This window comes from Strix uralensis, chromosome 2, assembly GCF_047716275.1.
Source record: "Strix uralensis isolate ZFMK-TIS-50842 chromosome 2, bStrUra1, whole genome shotgun sequence".
In the NCBI taxonomy this organism is placed as follows: Eukaryota; Metazoa; Chordata; class Aves; order Strigiformes; family Strigidae; genus Strix; species Strix uralensis.
The window spans coordinates 15,822,996-15,843,615 of record NC_133973.1 but is presented as its reverse complement, the minus strand read 5'-3'; the positions used below and the strand labels follow the sequence as shown (position 1 = coordinate 15,843,615).

General features: G+C 40.1%; 1 protein-coding gene across 5 annotated transcripts in view; it reads right to left on the bottom strand.

Moving 5' to 3' along the window:
• EPHA3 (EPH receptor A3) overlaps window positions 1-20,620 on the bottom strand; it is a 232,021-nt gene that overhangs the window by 3,050 nt on the left and 208,351 nt on the right. For 4 of the 5 annotated variants that reach the window (XM_074856889.1, XM_074856897.1, XM_074856902.1 and 1 more), the window contains exons 14-16: window positions 15,227-15,376; window positions 13,309-13,502; window positions 969-1,124 (exon numbers count right to left, since the gene is read on the bottom strand). In XM_074856889.1, the coding sequence (XP_074712990.1) occupies window positions 969-1,124; window positions 13,309-13,502; window positions 15,227-15,376 (500 nt within the window). Of the gene's footprint in view, window positions 1-968; window positions 1,125-13,307; window positions 13,503-15,226; window positions 15,377-20,620 lie in introns of those variants that run through there. The other variant, XR_012627198.1, reaches the window with a different exon arrangement.

The following is a 20,620-nucleotide window of genomic DNA, read 5'->3' as shown; positions in this document are numbered from 1 at the left end:
TGGCCAAGCTTCCAGCATCTACCCTGCTTTTCACCTCTGTTTCTCCAGGCTGTCCAGTCTCTTTGTTCCTTGTGCAATGCAGAAGTTTAACACTTGTGAAGGGCTAATTAACCAGTGGCTCACAGGAAATTGGGCATTCCTAGAGGATTTCTGCACTGTCCCCAAAGGGTAATTGTTATAAAAAGTCATTAGCAGCCTTTTAATAGCTGCAATAATACACTAATTAACGGCATTGATGTGTTTAATTGTCAGTACCACAGCTGCTGCTTACTTCTTCATAACTTGTAGTGTTTCCAGCTAGCCCAACAGGGAATCAAGATTTCCTCTGGCAGTAAGTGCATAGCTGTACTTGATGCCTTTTCAGGTGCAGGGAGAACACTACCCTACTCTTCCTTATCACAAAACCAGATTGCATTTAAATATAATCAACTTGCAAGTTGTAAACTTCCAAGTTTAGCATATTTAAATGACAAAACTGGAGTCAAGAGGGAGTTCAGCCTCTGAATAATTATTAGCATGTAGGAGGACAGTGGCTACAAAGAGATTGCTCTGCCTTATCTGGTTTGAGGAATATGGGATGGGCACATGTACCAGCTGTGGGGAAACCCCCATATAAAAGACAGAATATAAAGAATCAACAGAGAAATTCCTAAATGTGAGTGAAAGAAAGTGATGCTGGTGGACCAGATGATGCATTGTGGTACTGTATTGGAAGAAATTGGGAATTTCCGTCATCAGCAAGAAAAAGCTATGGGACCATGGCCTTCACACAGTACCAGAGCATCTAGGTTTCCTGCACGTGTATTGTAACTACAACAATAATTTACATTTGTCTCTCTAAATGTAAGAATATTTTATCTAAAAACTAGAAACTCCATATAAAACCGCTACTCTTATATAAGCTTATGTTTAAACCTGTACCTCCAGCCACAACCAATGATGAAGAGCTGTAGTCAATTCAAACTTACTCTGTAGAAATCTTGGCTATTGTATCACAGGAACTGTACTCCACGCCTGTGAAAATGTCTTTGCATTGTCCTGTCCGAAAACCATTGAGCCAATCACCTGTTGTGCGGAAGGCTGAAATATCAATGTTACTTTGGTCCAGGAGAAGATTTGATGGCCTGAAATAAAAAAAGAATGTGATGAAAGTTAGGGAGCAAGGGTACGTATGGATTTATTTTGTGTCTAAACTTAGCACTGGCATCAGCAGGAGCTTCCAGGCTAGATGTGGCTTTTCTGTTTGTCTGTGGAAGTTATCTGCTGCTGAGGCCGCCACATCTACTCATGCTGGCAGCTTTGATGAATGCTGCATAATCATCTTGCTTAAGAGCGCCACCTTCTCATGCCCATGTTTAAATCACTGAAGCATCACCAATTTACCAAGCGTATTGTTACCTCAATAGAGAGCTCATTAGATGCTTGAAAATCTTCACCAGGTCTCAGAGGAGTGACGTCCCTGATGGGACACCTTTCACCTGACTACCTTCCTGCTGGAGCCCAGCCAAGACAAAGAGCTGCTGCAAATGACCATGATCACCGGCACCAGCTACGGACCTCACATCCTGGGAACAGCCATGGAGGGAAAGGAAAGTGACAGAAGACACCAGAAACCTGCTCTGCCCCCAGAACACTAAAGAAGGGAAAGCACAGCACAGCCACACCAACACAAAGACTGAGCTGAGGACAAGATGCAGCACACTTCAGGTTACTGTTCTCATGTTAAAACCAGATCTTAGGCACCTAAGTGAAACACAGCTTTAAATGTCCTCCGGTTAAAGGATCAGGTTTGATAATCAGGCCCAAGATATTTTTATTCAGTAGCTGTACAGACGGCATCTCCCCAACTACTGTTTGTCCCATGAAGAGCCAATGTTTTTTATTTATAGTTTTCTGGGTATAGTGTCTGGAATCCCAAGACATTTATTAAGAGTATTTATGAAGTGTTCTTAGTGATAAAGCATGGAGAATTATTTTTTTTTTAGCCTAGTAAGTCTTTTTAACTTAGATCTAATAAAACAAGGCCTGACTCAAGAAAAACTAATGAAAAAAAAAAATAAACAAGTTGAAATAGAACAGGTCCCTAGGATTAGGAATTAGAGTGGCCCAAAAGAGCTTTTATGTTTATTACTTGGATCAAAGTATCATCAGGACAAAAATTATGACCTAATTTTAATGCAAGTGACCTCAGAATAACCAGCACTGTAAAGTATCATTTTTCTCCTTGTAGAATTCCAAACAAAAACTAGTTACTTTCCTCCTCAGAGAGGACATCTGGACAGTTTATCAATGAACAGGAATTTGTCTCTCTGTGAAGAGCCTGTGATGTCTCCTCGCATGCACTAAGGGAAAGCTGGGCTTTCAGAGCATCTGCACACATCGGCAGTTTTTTTTCCCCCTGACCCAGCCCCTAGACAGAAGGTCTGAACATGAAATTTATGGTCTGGGTGATGTGCGCCATGAGCTCACACTTTACTAGACAAATTAGACGGGTTGCAATCCGTGCAGCTGTAAACGACATCCTGCAGGGTTCCACCTGATCTTTTACAGCTTTTCATAAATCAGTACCTACTAGCTTCAGAAGAGAGTCATTAAAAAGAAATCATGGAAATTACATGTTTGCTCAGGGGAAGTGAAATAGAACATTTCCCTCTGTCTTTTCTTCCCTCCCCTCTTTTTTTTTTGGAACTCTTCTTACTTCGTTGCTTTGACCAACTATGATATACCCCATCATGCCATCTTTTGACAGTCATGGGAAGACTTTCTATCCTGTTCATCCTGACTGTCTGTCTTTTTACAGAGTTTTATTTACTGACATGTGGTGCCCTGAAAAAAAAATCAGCAAGGCTCAGTTTAGAGAGACAAATTTAACAGTGAGATGCCAGTTACAAAATGCCCTGTTGCTGAAAGCTTTCTCTGGATGTGCCCACTATGTTAACAGTTGGAATGAACCTTTGAGTCATCTGCAGTAGCGAGGAGAACTATAGTTTGTTATCATTAGCACAGTTTTTTGTCACAACACAGGGAAACTTCTGCTGCACCATATAGTAATGACAAAAATATCATTAGAACCTTTCCCAGTACAGCATGAAAAATCTCATCTCTGGTCGGCTGCTGCCTGGCGAGAAAAGGACACATTAACTTGTAAAATCCAGGAACTGAGACAAGTAAAAGGAAAATGTCTTGCCACTTCTTCTGCATGAAGGGTGGTATTCTGCAAATACACAGAGGAGTTGTGTACACATGATCCTGGACTTTGTATTGCAGTAGCCTCTCTCTTTCCATCCCTTCCTCCAAACAACACAACCAACCTTCAGTTTTTAAATCTAGACTTCCCCTTCCATAGTCAGTTTCTTTTAAAGGGGAAAGCATTTAAAAAAACATAAAGTAATTTCCTGTGGCAAGCTTTAGGTAATTATAAGCTGATTTTGTAAAGTGAAATTGCTCCCTAGGAGGGAGACAGGCCTGGTTTGAACACAAATCCTATGTGCTTATGATTATGGCAAGCTGAAGCACAGAATTCAAGTCTAACAAAAATGATATCTCCTATATCATGAAAACAAACAAACAACAGCAGCTGGCATACAAAGCAAATTTTAGTTTTATCTTCTACAGCAAGCAGAATCACAAGTATACATGTGTATCAACAGGAGACTAGTAAATAAATGACATGCCGAGGGGAAGTAGTCATTGTGTTTACTTGATTACCCCTGGACCTTAAAGGTAAGAATCATTGGAGTTCCACCTCTTCATGCTCGTTTTTTAAGGTATCCTTAGCAAAATCTGTAACTTAGTCCCTAAAATACAATTCACCTCTTAAGGTGGCACATTTGCTTTTCCCAAAAGGCTTCATATCATGCTTGCACACTCTCAGAATAAGCAGGCTGTGACTATTCTTTGAAGTCAAGAGAGAGAAATAAAGAGGGGTAATACAAATAACCAATGGGGAAAAGAATACAGGTGAGGCTGACGGCCTACTGCAAAATGATACATCTCTCTATATGTCATCTTGGCCTTCGCATTTTCTAGGTCCATGTTGCTTGTGGCAAAAAACTTACCACAGCTTCCTCTAGGATAACTAGCAAATAAAATTTCAATTGCCCCATAGGTCATTCCTCCAGTCTTCCCCACTCCTTCAGCTGCTCCTCAGAACATGGTTTTCAAGGGGCTTATATCTTCTCAGCATCCTAGTGCAGTAATAAATCATATGCCTGGGTGTATCAATGCTCCTCGATTTACTTTTTCCCACCACCAAACCACTGAAGGCAAAAAGTACTGGCACGTTGCTGAAATGGTTTTCTTTTTCTCATAATACAGCTTAAGCTGTGCTTTTAAGCCACAGCAGTAACGTCATGTGGCCATTTCCTAGGATTCATAGTTGGCCCAGAGACAGACCCTTAATGGCAACCACTCATTATTGTTAGGACAGGCTATAGGCTCTTTAAAAGAGGGAGAGAAAAGTGCCTCAGAGAGCTTTTAAAATGCTTTTCTGGTTCTTTGCATCTTCTACCATTTGCTGTGTATGACTTGCCCTTATATCTCACATTTGGCCGCGCTGTGAATTTCTACAGACTTTGGCCACAGCATTTGCGGCATCAGGCAACAGCCCCGTGCAGGTTTGTTTTCCAGCATTTCCAGCGCAGAATTGCCATTAGTGCTAACGAGGGCTTCACGTTGTAAACCCAGCACATCTAGCTGAGAACAGCAGAACAAAATCCCTCGGAATCACAGTAAACAGCAAACGCTCACGCTCAGGCCACCCGCTGATCTGGCTGCATTACTATTTAAATTATACAGTACCCAACTCCCGTCTGCTGTGAATTCTTGTCTGAGTTTCACCAGCAGAGTCAAATTAGAGGTGCGAAACTGCAAATAGATGTTTTACTGTCTCTGTGAACAGTGAGCCCCAGCAAATTTTAACTTTGAAGGAACAATGGCAATTCGTGTCTGCCTCAGGGATAGTATTAATGACTGCTGGAGAAGTCAGGAGAAAATAGGTCTTTTCTGTCTCTAGCATGCTAATTGAAGTCCCTAAAAATCTTCTCAGTCTAGCTCCTGCATTCCCTGCACAACCCAAACTATGATTAGACACCAAGGAATTTAATTGACTGTAATCTTCCATTTTTCTTTGTGATTTGTAGTTAAGCTTTCCCTCCCTCCATAAATTCACTATTTTACGTTTAACAGACTTCAGAAAGAGGGCCAGCATTGTAGGCTTACATTACTTGAATACTTTTAGAGCAAACAGTCCATTTTAGGACAGGGATTACATTGATGCTGGTTTCTGAATGAGGCTAAAAATTCACATGTAGGCTTGCATTATGCAGCTTTTGGCCAAACATGGACCCTGTTATTACTGCCTGAACAACCACAAAGCGTAAGCCCTCTCTGAAATGCTCCAAGTAAAACTGAAATCTTCCTTCAGCCCTCCAGCCTGAAAGTTCCTAACAGGGAGAAGCAAACAAGCAATATTATGGCAGGTCAGCACTACATGTCAAGCATCTGAAGCCTTCTGACCTGAATGGTGTAAAGCAGGAACTTTTCAACAAAACGTTCAGCCAACACAAATAGTCGTTTTGTTGCAAATATTATTGAAAAAACAAGGCTTGAATTATGCTGCATAATGGAGCAGTCTGAATTTTTTATTTGACCTGTTCACTGCTCCTATTGAGTTTAATTTTCATAAATACCCTACCAAAGCAAGCATGCTAGAGAGTTTCCACTGAATCATCAGATTTTAAGTGGAAACAAACTTTGTGAGAAGCAAACTTCAAATTTTAAATTGCAAATGATGCCTCTGGATGTTTGAGAGCAAACATTAGGCTGGACATCAGTGAGAGTGCCACAATGACAGACAACAAAGCACATGTTTAGTGAACACTTGCAATAACTACTCGCAAATAATGGGTCGTCCCAAGACTGCTTAAGGAAATTACTCCAGTGAATAATTCACACACCACATCAAATTCAAGAAAATCAGGATAGCGTTGTAAGCAACTTGCTAACACATGAAAGAATGTATGAGGAATTATTCATACATATTTTTGAACACTTTCATATTTTCATCAGGAAGAGTAACTGACCCCGACCCCCTAAATTTCTTGGACTATATTAAAAGTATTTCAGTTATGCTTTTTCTCAAAATAAGTGGCTTTCATGTTTTTCTAGCCTTAGCTGTAACTATAGCAGTAGAACTCTATTTTAAATGGAGAACTTCTAACACATAAAGGAGATCTGAAATCAAATCTACCTCCAATGCTGCAGTGCAATCCAGAAATGCCTTTTTTTTTTTTTCAACACAGTTACATAGTGTCATGAATTACCAAAAAAGATGTATTTTGGGGATTAAAAAAATTCACATATCTGTTCATAGATGAATTTTTTCTCTAAATTTTTTTATTCCCATAGTCAGGCATGCTGCCTCCTCATCACAGATCTGAAACTTGGAAATTAATGGAAGATGTGAAATTTATATAATAGTATGGGATATACAGTCTCAGGCCTCTTGAGTGGAGTTCAAGGAGTCAACTACACATTTGGTAAACTTCAGTTCCAGAGCCTTCAATAAAATCTCAAGAGGTTTTATCTGTGTACCTTAACTGTCATTCATAAACACAAAGAGTAAGTTCAAGCTGCATATTCATTATCGTAAATCAATAATAACTTGACTGAGCTTGATGAGGTACCTCATTCTGGAAAAAATAAATTTGGAGTTAAATTTTATTTAAGTTCCATGCACAGAAAAGGTGCATAGTTAACACACATAATGGTCTTCATTTTGAAATTAGCATAAATATAATTTTAAATGTCTTTTTATTCTGGCAAGCAGCATTATTTCTTTAAAAATCTGGTTTGGTTTCCCTATTTTGAATCGGCTTTTCACTTTGTACATCTGTCTATTCAGAAATTCTGCATCTCGCAACATGGAACATTTATCATGTTATCCAGAGCAGACTAAGCAGACTAAAATCAATAGTAATTACAAAATAAAACTTTGCTTCAGAAGCTTCTACACATAAGAACACAAAATCAGACTTTTAATTCTTTGAAACTATCTTAAACCCAGGGATGGACTGGAAAGCAGTTTTGGCTGGCTGATGCTACAAGCAGTGTTCGGACAGCAGAGGATAGTGTCTACAAAGTGCAGCAGAGCCAGCCTTGTGTCCTGTACATATATGAAATCAAATGGCTTTACTGACACTGACTGCCTTTGCTGAACGAGCTCTGTCTTTTCCATGTATTTCATACTAAAGGTAGCTCCATATCAGAAGAAACAGACACGGAATCCTCTTAATGACTGCTGGTTAGCCTGTAAGTAACATTGTCCTCTTCAAAGATTTGGGGCAAACTTGTTAATTAATCCTCCTGTGAGGAAGGTAATTTAAATTTTCAGAGAGACAGAGAAGTTAGTTAAACAAAATAATAACTTTTAAGTCCCAGTAAGGCAGCTGCCTTTGAAATAGATGATGTTTTGACATTTTCCAAAATAAAATGAGGACCAACAGATTTTGCAAAACATTTGATAGTTACATTTCCAAATTGAAAACTGTTTCACAATTGTGTTTGAATCCACACTACCAGCATCTCATTAATAAGTGGGCAAAAATCACCCGATAATTTTACAGAGCTCCCCATAAGCAGTAAGATGTGATCATGACTTTCCATGTTAGATGCTTGGGCTAGATATGAACTGAGAATAAAGATACTGAGCGATAAATGTCCCATTAAAATCTCCTTCCTCTGAGATCCTCCTCTCAATTTGCAATGCAAAATAAGTAGTATTTTCTATGAAGACCCCAAGAAACTAACAAAATCATCAGCTGTTAACTCTGAGCAACTCATAAAATAATGATCTTTTTTACAAGGAAGACTATCAGCTGTTTATTTTCTGTGTTCAATATACAAGACAAATTCTTGCAATCCTTGCTTTTAGATATAGCCATTAATGCAACTAGAATAGAAACACAAAAAAATGGTTACAGACCACTTAATGAAGAAATACCCTGAACTCTCAGGTGGTTTTCTCCCCTTGTTTGCAATATAATTGTTTCCTCCTCTCCTAAATATGTGCTTGCAGTATAAAGAAACAACAGCAGCAATACTTGACTATACAGAAACAAAAGAAAATACAGAAGCAGATTGGCTTTTTGTGTGGATTTCTTGTCAGTTTTGAAATCAATCACAAACCTGGCAGAAATTCAGAATTTCTAAAAATCATGTGATGGAATTAGAAATATTTTTCAATTTTTTTCAAATGTTTTTTCTTGGCAGAGGCTGTGGATTAATTCAGCTATTCCTGTTTTATAGCAGGTTCATGAAAACTAAGTGCCTTTAGTCATACCTACATCACAGGTAGGAAAATACACAGCAACTATAGGAAAGCTGCCATAATACTTGGGTTGCCTGAATCTCATATCACAACCCTTATAACCTCAAGGTCACATTATCCTCTGACAGCTTAATTCACTTCGGGACACAGAAATGCTTTAATTATATTTCCAATTATACACTATGTTTTAAATATATTTTTTCAAATGGCTGTGTAAGAGTAAGATTCATATACTTAAAATGGTAATATTCATTGTACTTCTAGAGATCCATCATATATATATATATAAAAGATCAGAATCAGAAATATAAATAAGAAAAAAAATCAGAAACATAAATAAGTGAAAGAAAATTAAATAGATAAAGAAAATTAAATGTTATGAGTGCATTTAAGATTTGTAGTGTATACAAAGTATTTCCAGTTGCGTGACTCTTGGGTTACATTTTTTTCCCACACAAATGAAACAACTAATAAGCCCTTTCAGACTAGAGCCTCACCAACTGGCTAGCAGGTGGGTGAAGTGATTCTGTCTCTCCTACTCAAGTTGAGAAAACTTTCCATCTGCTTTGTATCTACGTGAAATGTTCACAAATGTGAAGTAATACACAGTGGACTAAAAAATAATAAGCTCAAGAACAAAAATAATGAACTTGATCAAAACTGGGAGAACTATGAACTCACTTCCACCCTAAAGATATCCAAACAACCTAAGGACTCTGTTATAAAAATGAACATCGTGCTCAGAAAACAGGAAAGAACAGCAAGACATAAATCAAATAAAAATATCACGAGGCTGTGCTTTAGAAAACTGGATGACTTGTACAACTTTTTGTGTACTGAGTTCTGTTCCTAGAGCCCTTTACAGAGCTAGATAAATCCAGGCAGCCTAAAGGACACAAAACACCCAAGTGTCCCTAACAAGTGCAGGTCTTATTAGCAAGAGTTCAAGGTGGCCACCTGATTAAAAAGTGAATTTTAACAGGTAAGAAAGAAATCAGCCATACTCTGTACTTTACAAGCAATAGGAAAGGAATTTTCATGGGAATTCAAGATGAAACACAGCACCAGGAAAGGTATTCTGAAATGTTTGCTGCGTTGAGGTTACAAAAACCTTTTGTCAATGTAAGGTTCACAAGCCCGTAGAACGGTCTGCGAAGAGATGATCAATAAGGATAAAAACATCCCCTTGGGTATCAAGAAATTAGATGCCATGGAGTGCCCAGAAGGGACAGATAACTGAAAAGGAAATACAGAATTGAAAGCTTTGACTGCATTCCTATATTCTATATATATTGCATCTATATTCCTATATATCTCTCCTGTATCCCTATGAGGTATTAGTGTAAAACATGCCTGGGCTATGGCCTGGAATCAGATGTACAGTCAAGCACATCCTTCAGTTGCATTAACAGTAATGTACCAGAGGACAGGGATATCCTATGCACCTCCAGCAATGTGCTTTTAAATAGGATACAACAGCACTGTGACTATTTTAAACAAACATCAGCTCTAAAATCTGTAAGAGACAGGCTTTGCATCTGCAATAGATATCGCCAGGTTAAACATTTTTCATGACCAAGTATATTCTGAACACCTATGAGCATATGGTGGGCATAAAGCTTTAGCATTCTTCCAGTAGCACCACAGATATGGGTAAAAGAGAGCTGGAACCTCTGTAATTTAGATTAATTGCTTATTACGGGTATGAGGAGAGGTGCTGTGGGAGCACCACAGCCTCAAATAACAACTGAGAGCAGCCATTTGAGCCAGTGTAATCCCCCAAGCCCTTGGGGCTGAGTTGCAGAGTTCTACCTCTGCTGGGATGCCTGTCCCTCTCCGGCTGCTGACAGTACAAGGATACTGGCAGGGATCCGACTGCGTGTCTCCATCTTGAGGAGCTGCCCTGACTCACTGCCTTTCCGTATCAGTTACATATTTCTGCACATAAGGCTACAGCAAGACCCAAGCCCATTTTAAGCCTGGCTTTTCATTTTTCTCTGTCAGTCTGTCAGAAGCGATGCTGGACCTCCAGGGCTCAGTCCCTGGCCAGCAGCCCCACCGGCTCCCGCTGCCGAAGGAGCACGTTACCTGCCAGCAGTGCCTCTCTGCAGGACACGAAGCTGGCTGCAGCTTTTCAGCCAGGTCTGGGGTTTGAGATAAGTCAGTTTTGGTAATGGTTACATGGGGGTGACCATGGATTTCCAAATCTGCATAGGACCGCCCAGTATCCCTCATGTTGTCATACCTAATCCTTGGTAGTACTCAAGTTTAAAGATAGCCTGGATTGGTCTGCAGACACCGATGGGGGGAGAGTGAGATGGAGAGATCACAGATCACACATTCCCTGAACTGCAACAAATGCCTTCTCAGAGGGGAAGAGCTTGGGCTCACCCATGCTGGAGTGCCCACCACCTGGACCCCACAGACCCCTGTGTCACAGGGGAGTGAAGAGCTGCAGCAAGGGAGAGATACTGCACTGCTTGGGAATGCAAGGGGTGCAGGGATGTAGCAGCAGAAAGGTAACAAGGGAGGGAGGGAGGGAGGGAGGGAGGGAGGGAGGGAGGGAGGGAGGGAGGGAGGAAGGAAGGAAGGAAGGAAGGAAGGAAGGAAGGAAGGAAGGGAGGAAGGAAGGGAGGAAGGAAGGGAGGAAGGAAGGGAGGAAGGAAGGGAGGAAGGAAGGGAGGAAGGGAGGAAGGAAGGAAGGAAGGAAGGAAGGAAGGAAGGAAGGAAGGAAGGAAGGAAGGAAGGAAGGAAGGAAGGAAGGAAGGAAGGAAGGAAGGAAGGAAGGAAGGAAGGAAGGAAGGAAGGAAGGAAGGAAGGAAGGAAGGAAGGAAGGAAGGAAGGAAGGAAATTCACCTTTGACATTCCCCTCCTCAGCACTGTGCTCCATATTGAAGCCAAAGCAGCAACCTGCCATGTGTAGCATTTTACTGAGGGCTCACCTAAAGCAGTTGTGAGAAGTCCCCCACCATGTTAGCAGCCTCCTTCCTTCCCCATGCTGTGCCATGAGCAGAGAGCAGGGCATCAAGGTGTGGATGTGCAGCCTCTGCTGCCCGCGCCAGTAAAGCATATAATGCAATAGGAGCAAAGAGAGCAAGAGATAGATGGGAGAGAGCAGAACTGCACTGTGGTGCTCCAGCACAGAACCCAGCAGGTGCAAATGGTACTCAGACTGAATTTAGTCTCCATTAGAGGATACTAGCTTTTACTGGCTATGAACAGGTAACTCGAAATGATGGTTTAACATTGTTTTCAGCTCTGCTATGGTTCAGCTCCCTGACTGGATGGACAGTAAACAGGGAACATTTTGCTTCTGTTTGGAATGCAAAATATGCAGCACTGGTTTCTGCAATCAAATCCCCAAACCAAAACACAGTAGCCATGACTCCCAACTTCCCTATTCACCAGATTGCTGTAATATGTCCCTAGAAAATAATTATAGCAACCATTTGCCAAATAGGGGTGCAAGATGTTTAGAAGAAATGTGCTTGACTGAGAAGATAGTGTTTAAAGAGTTTGGGGTTTTTTTCCAAAAATGTTGTGTTTTTTTTTAATTTTCTGTTACCTGTCAGGTAACAGAAATAATTGCTTTCATAAACGTGTTAGTTTACTATGTGTTAAATGCTCACCAATTAAATTATTAAAATGTAATTACTGTGCAAGCAGTCTTCTCTCAGTATATATTTTTAAAAGCAAAGCCCATTAGCATGGCTGCCTTCCTCCTCCCATCTCTGCTTTCTTTTTCACATCTCTGGAGAGGCAGTAGAAGGCAATTAGAGTGGCCAGCCTCTAGCTCAGGATGCAACGTGATGCCAGGGGCCAGGAAAAAGGAGGCAAGGGCCACGCCACCTGCACAGCAGGCTGCAGTATCAATGTGGTTATTCCTGCTGCCTTAGCTCCCTTTTCCTTCTGTGCCTTCCCATTCGATTCCCATGGCGAGAAGTGTGCTGTGTTAGAAGTAGAGGTCTGAGGTGAATGTTTTGCTGGGCTTCTTTCTGAAGCTTGCCTCATATTAGACTCCGGTCTCTTGGCCACTGAAACTCTCTCCAAGACCTGGGCCTGAAGCAGCGGAGTGCATTTCTCCCTGACTCTGCCTGCTTTGCGGACAGAAGAATTTGCACTAGCATTCATGCTAAAAGTAATTTTACATCTTCTCAGATCACTTCAGTAAGAGTACAACATTTTGTGCGTTACATAAACTAATTCACTTAAACCCTACTTAACCAAAGCTCTTATTTCACCAGATCCTCGTTATGTCCTTAGGTGTCAACACACTCTTCAGTTACTCTCTCTCAGTGACATAATTCTTATCTCATCACAGTGATGTTCTAGAATGTATTGAATAACCAGGATTATAAAGGAATGTTTTCAATGCAATTAGGAATATTGTACAGGTTGGAAATGAATTCCTAGTTAAGGCATTGATCTAACAGGGAATGTAAGTGCATTTTTAACTTTGTGAGACCTACTGAAAGCAAAACGATTATTCATATGATTAAAGTTAATGCGACTTGTCAGAGCAGAGCATAAGAGTGTAGGATATGTGTTTGGACCCAGTTCAGAAAGATACTTAGGAACATGGTTAGCTGTAACCTATGAAACACTAAGCACTTAAAACACCACATAAGGTCAGAAGGACAATGAAGATCACATGATGGGCAAATCTGCCATCTGTGTTTTTCTCCCAAACCTCTGCTCAATCTTACAATGGGTTTCATAACCCTAGCATAACAGCTTCTCACAATTTGAATAAATAATAGCAAATCATAAATAAAGTTGACTGCAATAATAAAAATCATTGTAATGCTAAATTCTTCTCCCAAAGGGAAACTCAGGAAGCTTTCTCTAGCCTTCAGGATTGCAAACAGCTACAGTTAAAAGTTGAAGAAGCAGGTGAACAAAGTAAAGAAATTCTAATTATGGAAGATGAAGAAATCAAAGACATTTATTTATGTGCAATATAAGATCTCATATGTCACCTTGCCGCCGCATTGGTGATTATTTTCAGACTGCTGGGATTACGGATCAGTTTGTCCAGGATGCTGACAATCTGCTCAAACTTGGGTCTGTTGTTTCTGTCTTTCTGCCAACAGTCCAGCATCAGCTGATACAAGGCAGCTGGGCAGTCCATAGGAGGTGGCAAGCGGTACCCTTCATCAACAGCCTTAATCACCTGCACAAGGATAAAAGTTTTTGAAAACTTAAAGGCACTTAAATCAACTTGGTTTTATCAGTTCTGCGAACCACATTAGCATGGACATTCTGTGTTTAAACAAATGTGTTTATTCACTAATTGTCTTGTCGTGCAATGCCTCTGGTTTATCTGCAAAGTAAACCAGGCAGTAAATTAGGCATACAGAAAGGGGAGTTAAGACACAGTATGTGACTTTGAGGAAGGTGAGAGTCTAGAAAGGATCTCACAGGGCCAGAAAATATCTTTAAAACTTACCACGAGGATAACCGTACACTTCCTACTATGCAGTGCAGGCCCAATTATTCTTTCATTTGTCTAGATTGACAAAATTTGTCTAGATTGTCTATAATTTGTCTAGTTTGACAGAACAGAATTAACCCAGAATTTACATTGCTATGAAGCTTTTTGATACAACCTCTTCACTATAGTACAACACCTCTTGATCAGTCCTACGGTATCTATTGCACCATGAATAAAAACCCCAATGCATTCTAAGTAGAAAATGATAAAGCCATGTTCTGTTAATCTTTCCTTTTTATCTGGATCAGTTAATTCAAATCAGGACAAACTATTCTGAGTCAGAACAGGCATAGGAAACCAGTCCATGGCTTAAGTAGACATGAAGCAGAGGCACATAAATAGGTTAATCCTTCTGTTTCTGATTTTAATGTGATATTATTAAAGGCATTTCACTACTATATCAGCCTACATAACACAATTCATTAATCTCCACAAATAATAGAAAAAACATTCATGACTAATTAAAAGAAATACACTTTTCTGAAGAGACTTGGGTTCCAGAGGTACTAATTTGAAAGGAAGTTTTATTTTTTTTCCTTGCTTAACATAAAGTACTATAGAAAATGTCTGACTACAACCATGTTACTGACGTTTTTTATTTTAATACTAGTAACAATATATACCAAACCCTTGGAAAATCTATTTGTGCTAGTGACTGAGCTTCAGAAAATTCAGTTCGTAAGTAACTCCTGTGGAATAAATCTAGGATTAATAAGATAACAGAAAAAGAACCCAATATAGATATAATAAAAATCTTGTTTGGGGAAATGCTATACTTCTTACAAAAATACTAGGAGAGATCCATTAATCATTTGGACATCAGGCTTGGGTAGTTTACTAATTTTATAAAGAAGCCTGTATTGGAAGTCTTCTAATCAGATCACTCTACTTCTCTATTTTATTCGCTGATTACTTCCAGAAGTATTTTGGTTTCATTAAACTCTTAGTAGAAATGCTTTGTTTCTCTTTTTCACAAGCGCCAAGAGCAATTTATTCTGTGTATTTGACATTTACAGAAAACTTCCACAGAATACTATACAAGTGGAACCAAAGGGGATCAACAGAAATTTCGGAGGGTGTTCTAACAATAAGCTAAGGAATGTAAAAGGCAATGACTTCACCGCAGTGGTATTGTGTGAATTATCCTACAGAAAACCACCAGTGTGCTAAAATTCTCTAAGATGTTCCTTTAGAAGTCCAAAATACCCTGCTATAAAGATGTTGGCTTTTTGTGAAGTTCATTAGAACTTTCACTTGACCAGGGAGATTTGGAGATATTCATTTCTACATCTTATTCAATGTCAATGTCAAAAACTCAGAGCCACCTGGTTTCATTATGCTTCACTTCCTTTCACAGCTTGATCCTTTATTTGAGAACATAACTCAGATAACAATATACTCACATCCTGGTTGGACATCTCCCAGTATGGTCTCTCTCCATAAGACATCACCTCCCAGAGAACAATCCCATAGCTCCACGCGTCACTGGCTGATGTGAACTTCCGATACGCGATGGCTTCTGGTGATGTCCATCGGATAGGAATCTTGCCCCCCTAGGGGCAAAACAAAATAAAAAAGTCCATATATATAATGTTGCATGATTGTTTTATCTCTGAGATTCTCAACTATCATTATATTGGTGTAAAAACCAGCGTAAGATGGAAAATGGTATTGCCATTTGTCATGAAAGCATCTTGTACACTATAGACAGTAAAATACATTACACCGCAAAATCTACGGACGTTACAGTTGTATAGTATAGTATAATATACATACTGTATGCATGTACACATATATATTTATGTGTAGCATAACATGCACAGATAATAAATGTTAAGCTAAGTATGGTGGATTTTCAGTTATAAAATGTTTGGAAACTGGCAAGACAGTCTTACAGCATTAAGGATGAAAAAGCTAGTACAAGGTTCATGCTTATATCCTAGATCCCTTTGCACAGCACGAGAGGGCTGGATTTGGCTATTTGTAAGGCATTTCAAGTGGATTCCCTGCTGGCGTGGAACCTGCATGGTTTCACTATGGTTTCACCCCATGTTTTCTAGGACATTCAAGGAAAATGCGGGGCCACGATGTTGCTCTATTTCACTAACGCCAAGCCTCCAATTGCACAAGGCAATGACTGTGACCATATGCACAAACTTCCCATTCCAAAGCCGTCAGAGACAGTCACAGAGACAGATTTGGATAGGGTCATCTGTACAGAGGGGAGAATGGAAAAAGGTCATCTGGGGAAGTGGTCTTAAGCATTTTTTACAGTCACAAGAGAAGCAAGCCCTCCTTACGTGATGTAAACTTGAAAAGAATTAAAGCTACCATTACAATTAATATTGCAGTTAAGGGAACATCTCTCTGATTATGGCCACCACTTGGTGCCATAGTAAAATGCACACAAACAGCCTCAGGCTGAGTTTCTGCAAGATAAGAATTAGAGGGAAGAATTTCCAATGGTGCCAGCTTTGAGAGAGGTTTTTAAGACTCTGATTTGCGAGTGATACATGAGAAAACAAAGTTCTAAAAGATAGTGGTGAAAAACTTGTTACTTAAGGTAATTCTAGAGTGACTATATTTGAACACAGAAAACTGAGAGAGTTTAAAGTTGTTTCCAGTTCCAGGGATGCACAACACGTATATGGATATATTCTGAAGATTTCACACCAGACTAGCTATTTGAGGTACCTCGGCAACCCCCATTATACTACAGTCATACACTTGTCCTCACAATAACCTGTGTGGGAAGGAAATGCTTTTATTTCCACTGAATAATCAACAAGAAATAGAATGTAAAGATATTAATGCTTTGCCTACACTTCCATAAACTGTACCTGCACTGAGGGTAGCCATACACTTTCCAGCTTTAGATTAACTAGCTTGGTTAACAATAGATATGGGGACATTAGCGTTAATTAGAAAACTAAATACACTGAAGCCTAAGCATCTGCAATTTCATGGCTAATATTGCATAAATTAGATTAAAGATAAGCAACACAGGCAAGCCTGACTCAGGCTGCAATTCAGACCACCAAAATGTCATTAGATATGTCTTAGAGGCTTGGCAAAGGTCAGAGAAGGAATCTATCTTGGCATACAGTTTTTATGGATCCCATCCTATTTAGCAGACTCCCTACCTTAACCAAAAGACAAACCTTCATTTCACACACAACCCTTAAAATTAGGTAAACATTGATTTTTGACATTACTTGTGGACCAACAGGTAGGACACAGAAAATAAATAGCACTATTTGAAACCACTGTTTCATCACAGGAGCCAGACTGGAGAGCCTGATGTCTCTCTCTCTCTCTTGGAAATCTATAAGATTATGTTCTTTAGTCACAAAAGGTACATCGTATCTTCTATTCATTATAAGTTTATTCACAATTCCCAGTGCTGCTCCATAACAGTACTGAGAACTTAAAAATTATTTTGTTTTTCTCATACCCTATTGATAAGCAATAATATACCCCCTTAACAAATGTCTGGGGTCCCTCAGTGAGTCCAAGGCACAGCCAAGAAACAAGGAAAGCTCTCCTGTGTCCTAATGTTTTCACAACAAATCCACTTTAGATGTGGGGATGATAAAGAAATCAATCCCACTTTTTCGACCTTTTTTCTACACATACTAGTAGAGTGAACTTTGATTTCCAATAAAGAACATCAATGCTGGGGGAAAGCCATTTTACACAGACAAAAGCCCCCCACAATGAACAGAAAGAGCTGCCTAATCAAACATTTCCCACTCATCCCACACGCTCAGAAGTCACCCACAAAACTGAGTGGACTTACAGTGCAGCTGCACGCTGAGGATGCCAACAGACCTGCCCACAGGGTGCTCACCTACCCTACCCCATCTCAACTTCCAGGACAAAACTGCCTCTATCCTACCCGAGATGTAAACTGCAGAGGACTTCCACAGATCAAACCCAACCCTGTGGACCACCTCTGGAAAGGAATGTTCAGCTCAAGGGGCTGCTGGAGTCAGGCACGAGTGGCCACCACCATGCCCCATGGCTAGCAGGGGCTTCTGAACTCCATCCTCCTGCCAGCACTCCCACAGGCTAGTGTGTCAGCAGGGACCAAGCCAGACCAACACTGGCGTTTGGTTTGAGATGAAATGTTTCAATCTCCTGGCCAGCTGGAGACATAAAAGAGGGAACTGTTGATCCTGGCTGCTTCCCTAGTAGCACTGCCACCTCAGACAAGGCCCAAGTCTCCTCTCACCTCTGCTGACCCCTCCCCTTGTGCCCCAGGGCATCAGCGCTGCTGGGAAAGAGGCTGTGCCATCTGATTCGAAAGAAACTGAGATACAGAGCTAGGTGTCATGAAAACGTAGCCAGGCTGGGCCTCATCTTCCAGCAATTGCTTTGGCTACATTTAGAGGGATAGAGAGGGATGGCAGAACATACACCTATGACATGCCACACAAGAAAGCCCTCGAGGCAGGGAGGAGTTATGTTGTTTTTCTTGCATCAGCACAATGGCTGGTTTTGTGAAACACTGAAGTATCATTTGGGAGTTTTCAGAATATTACTCTAAAAAATCTGAATTTCTGTGGGTGGCTTCAGGCTCATGTTGAGATACAAAAATGGAGCCTTTCTTGCGGAACCCTAGAGAAATAATTGCCAGATGTCACACGGAAAAATGTGCTTGTGGCTAGAAATGAGCACTTTAGGCAAGGGCAGTAAATATCATATTTGACAGAAAGTCTTTACCTTTATAATCTTATGGAAAAAGTCATTTATACAATTGGAGAAACACATTTACACAAAATGACATTAATTAGTTTCTTAACATTTTGGGACTGCTTTATTGCAGGGTAAGGAAGATTATAAACTCAATGAAACAAAGGTATTCTGCCTTTGTTTTAGTGAAAAATGAAGGTCCATCAACCCTAGTTTCTATTGCAAGGAAACAAATTTCTTTACTAAGTCTCATCTGTAACTTTATACAAACATACAGATATACGTGGCATTAACATAAATGAGACTAAAATACGGAGAGCATTAAAACGTAGCTAAAAAAGAAATCAACTGCCATTGAACAGTGTAAAACTACAATTTTGCTATTCTTCTCCCCAATTTGTCATAAAAAGTCAATCTTATCTTTGTATTTAAAAGGGGACTTTGCTGACTTGTTTTCTGAATAGTTTAAGAGCAAGAAAAGCAAAAACCCCAAAGTTCTAGAAAATATTTTTTAGACCAATAAGCTTTTTAACAAAAAGACAATTCTCCCCAAAGGATTATGCAACATTTACATTTTAGCAGATGTCCAAATATCAATATATGCAGAAAAATCTGAAAAGTCATTTCAAACTAAATGCATGGTTTTCTATTGCTGTTACCTTTGAAAATTATAAGGCTTGCTGTAATTCAAAAAGTCTATTTTGAAATTCCAAAGCCATGATCATTCAGCATTAGAAAATCCCTTTTTGCTTCTCTCCATCATTTTTGAGAAATACACATCTCGTTTGAACATATACTACCTCTTCAATTTTCTGCTTTGCGAGAAATCAGTATATTCTTGTCAATATCCTTTGCCAGGATCAAAGATATCTTACATAACTTACACAGAACTGATCTGAGCAAAAATACATAGAATGGTTTGGGTTGGAAGGGACCTTAAAGATCATCTAGTTCCAGCCCCCCGGCCATCGGCAGGGACACCTTCCACTAGACCAGGTTGCTCAAAGCCCCATCCAACCTGGCCTTGAACACTGCCAGGGAGGGGGCAGCCACAGCTTCTCTGGGCAGCCTGTACCAGCGTCTCACCGTCCTCATCATAAAAAATTTCTTCCTTATCTCTAATCTAAATCTACCCTCTTGCAGTTTAAAACCATTACCCCTCGTCCTATCCCTACACTCCCTGATCAAGAGTCCCTCCCCACCTTTCCTGTAGCCCCCTTTAAGTACTAGAAGGCCGCTATAAGGTCTCCCCAGAGCCTTCTCTTCTCCAGGCTGAACAACCCCAACTCTCTCAGCCTGTCCTCACAGGGGAGGTGCTTCAGCCCCTGATCATCTTCGTGGCCTCCTCTGGACCCCCTTGAGCAGGTCCATGTCCTCCTTATGTTGGTGCCCCCAGAGCTGGACACAGCACTGCACCGGTGGTCTTTCCAGAGCAGAGTAGAGGGGGAGAATCCCCTCCCTCGACCTGCTGGTCACACTTCTTCTGATGCAGCCCAGGACACGGTTGGCTTTCAGGCTGCGAGAGCACATTGCTGGCTCAAAGTCAATTTTCCATTCACTAATACCCCCAAGTCCTTCTCCGCAGGGCTGCATTTACTTTTGCAAAAATTAAACCAAACACTTTTTCCTAGACCATAGAGTGGGAGCTGGGAAAAGTAAGCTCCCATACTTGTTTCTTTCCTCGTCTTTTGGTCTTTACCCCCTTTCCTCAGTACCCAGATATTTAAAATGAGTATAATGATACCTGCTCTGTAAACTGCTATGACAAATGTGCTAAGAAATCTTACCTGTTGTTTGTTGGCTTTTTTTTTAAATTACGTATTTTATATCCCTCAGGCTTTCATGCGATATAATCTTCTTTATCTATTGTCTCTGTTGCTTATCCTCCACTGGAAAATCTGAAATTCTAATATTATTGGCTGATATTACTGGGCTCCTACCCTTCAAAATTATTACTATCAGAACTGAATATGTAAGACAAACTTGCTAAATGAAAAATTGTTATAGATATGCCTAGGGAAAAGGTTTGCCCAAATTTATTTGATAGAGGCTTATAAAGAGAAATTTACATGTGCATGCATCACTAGATACTGCTAATATAT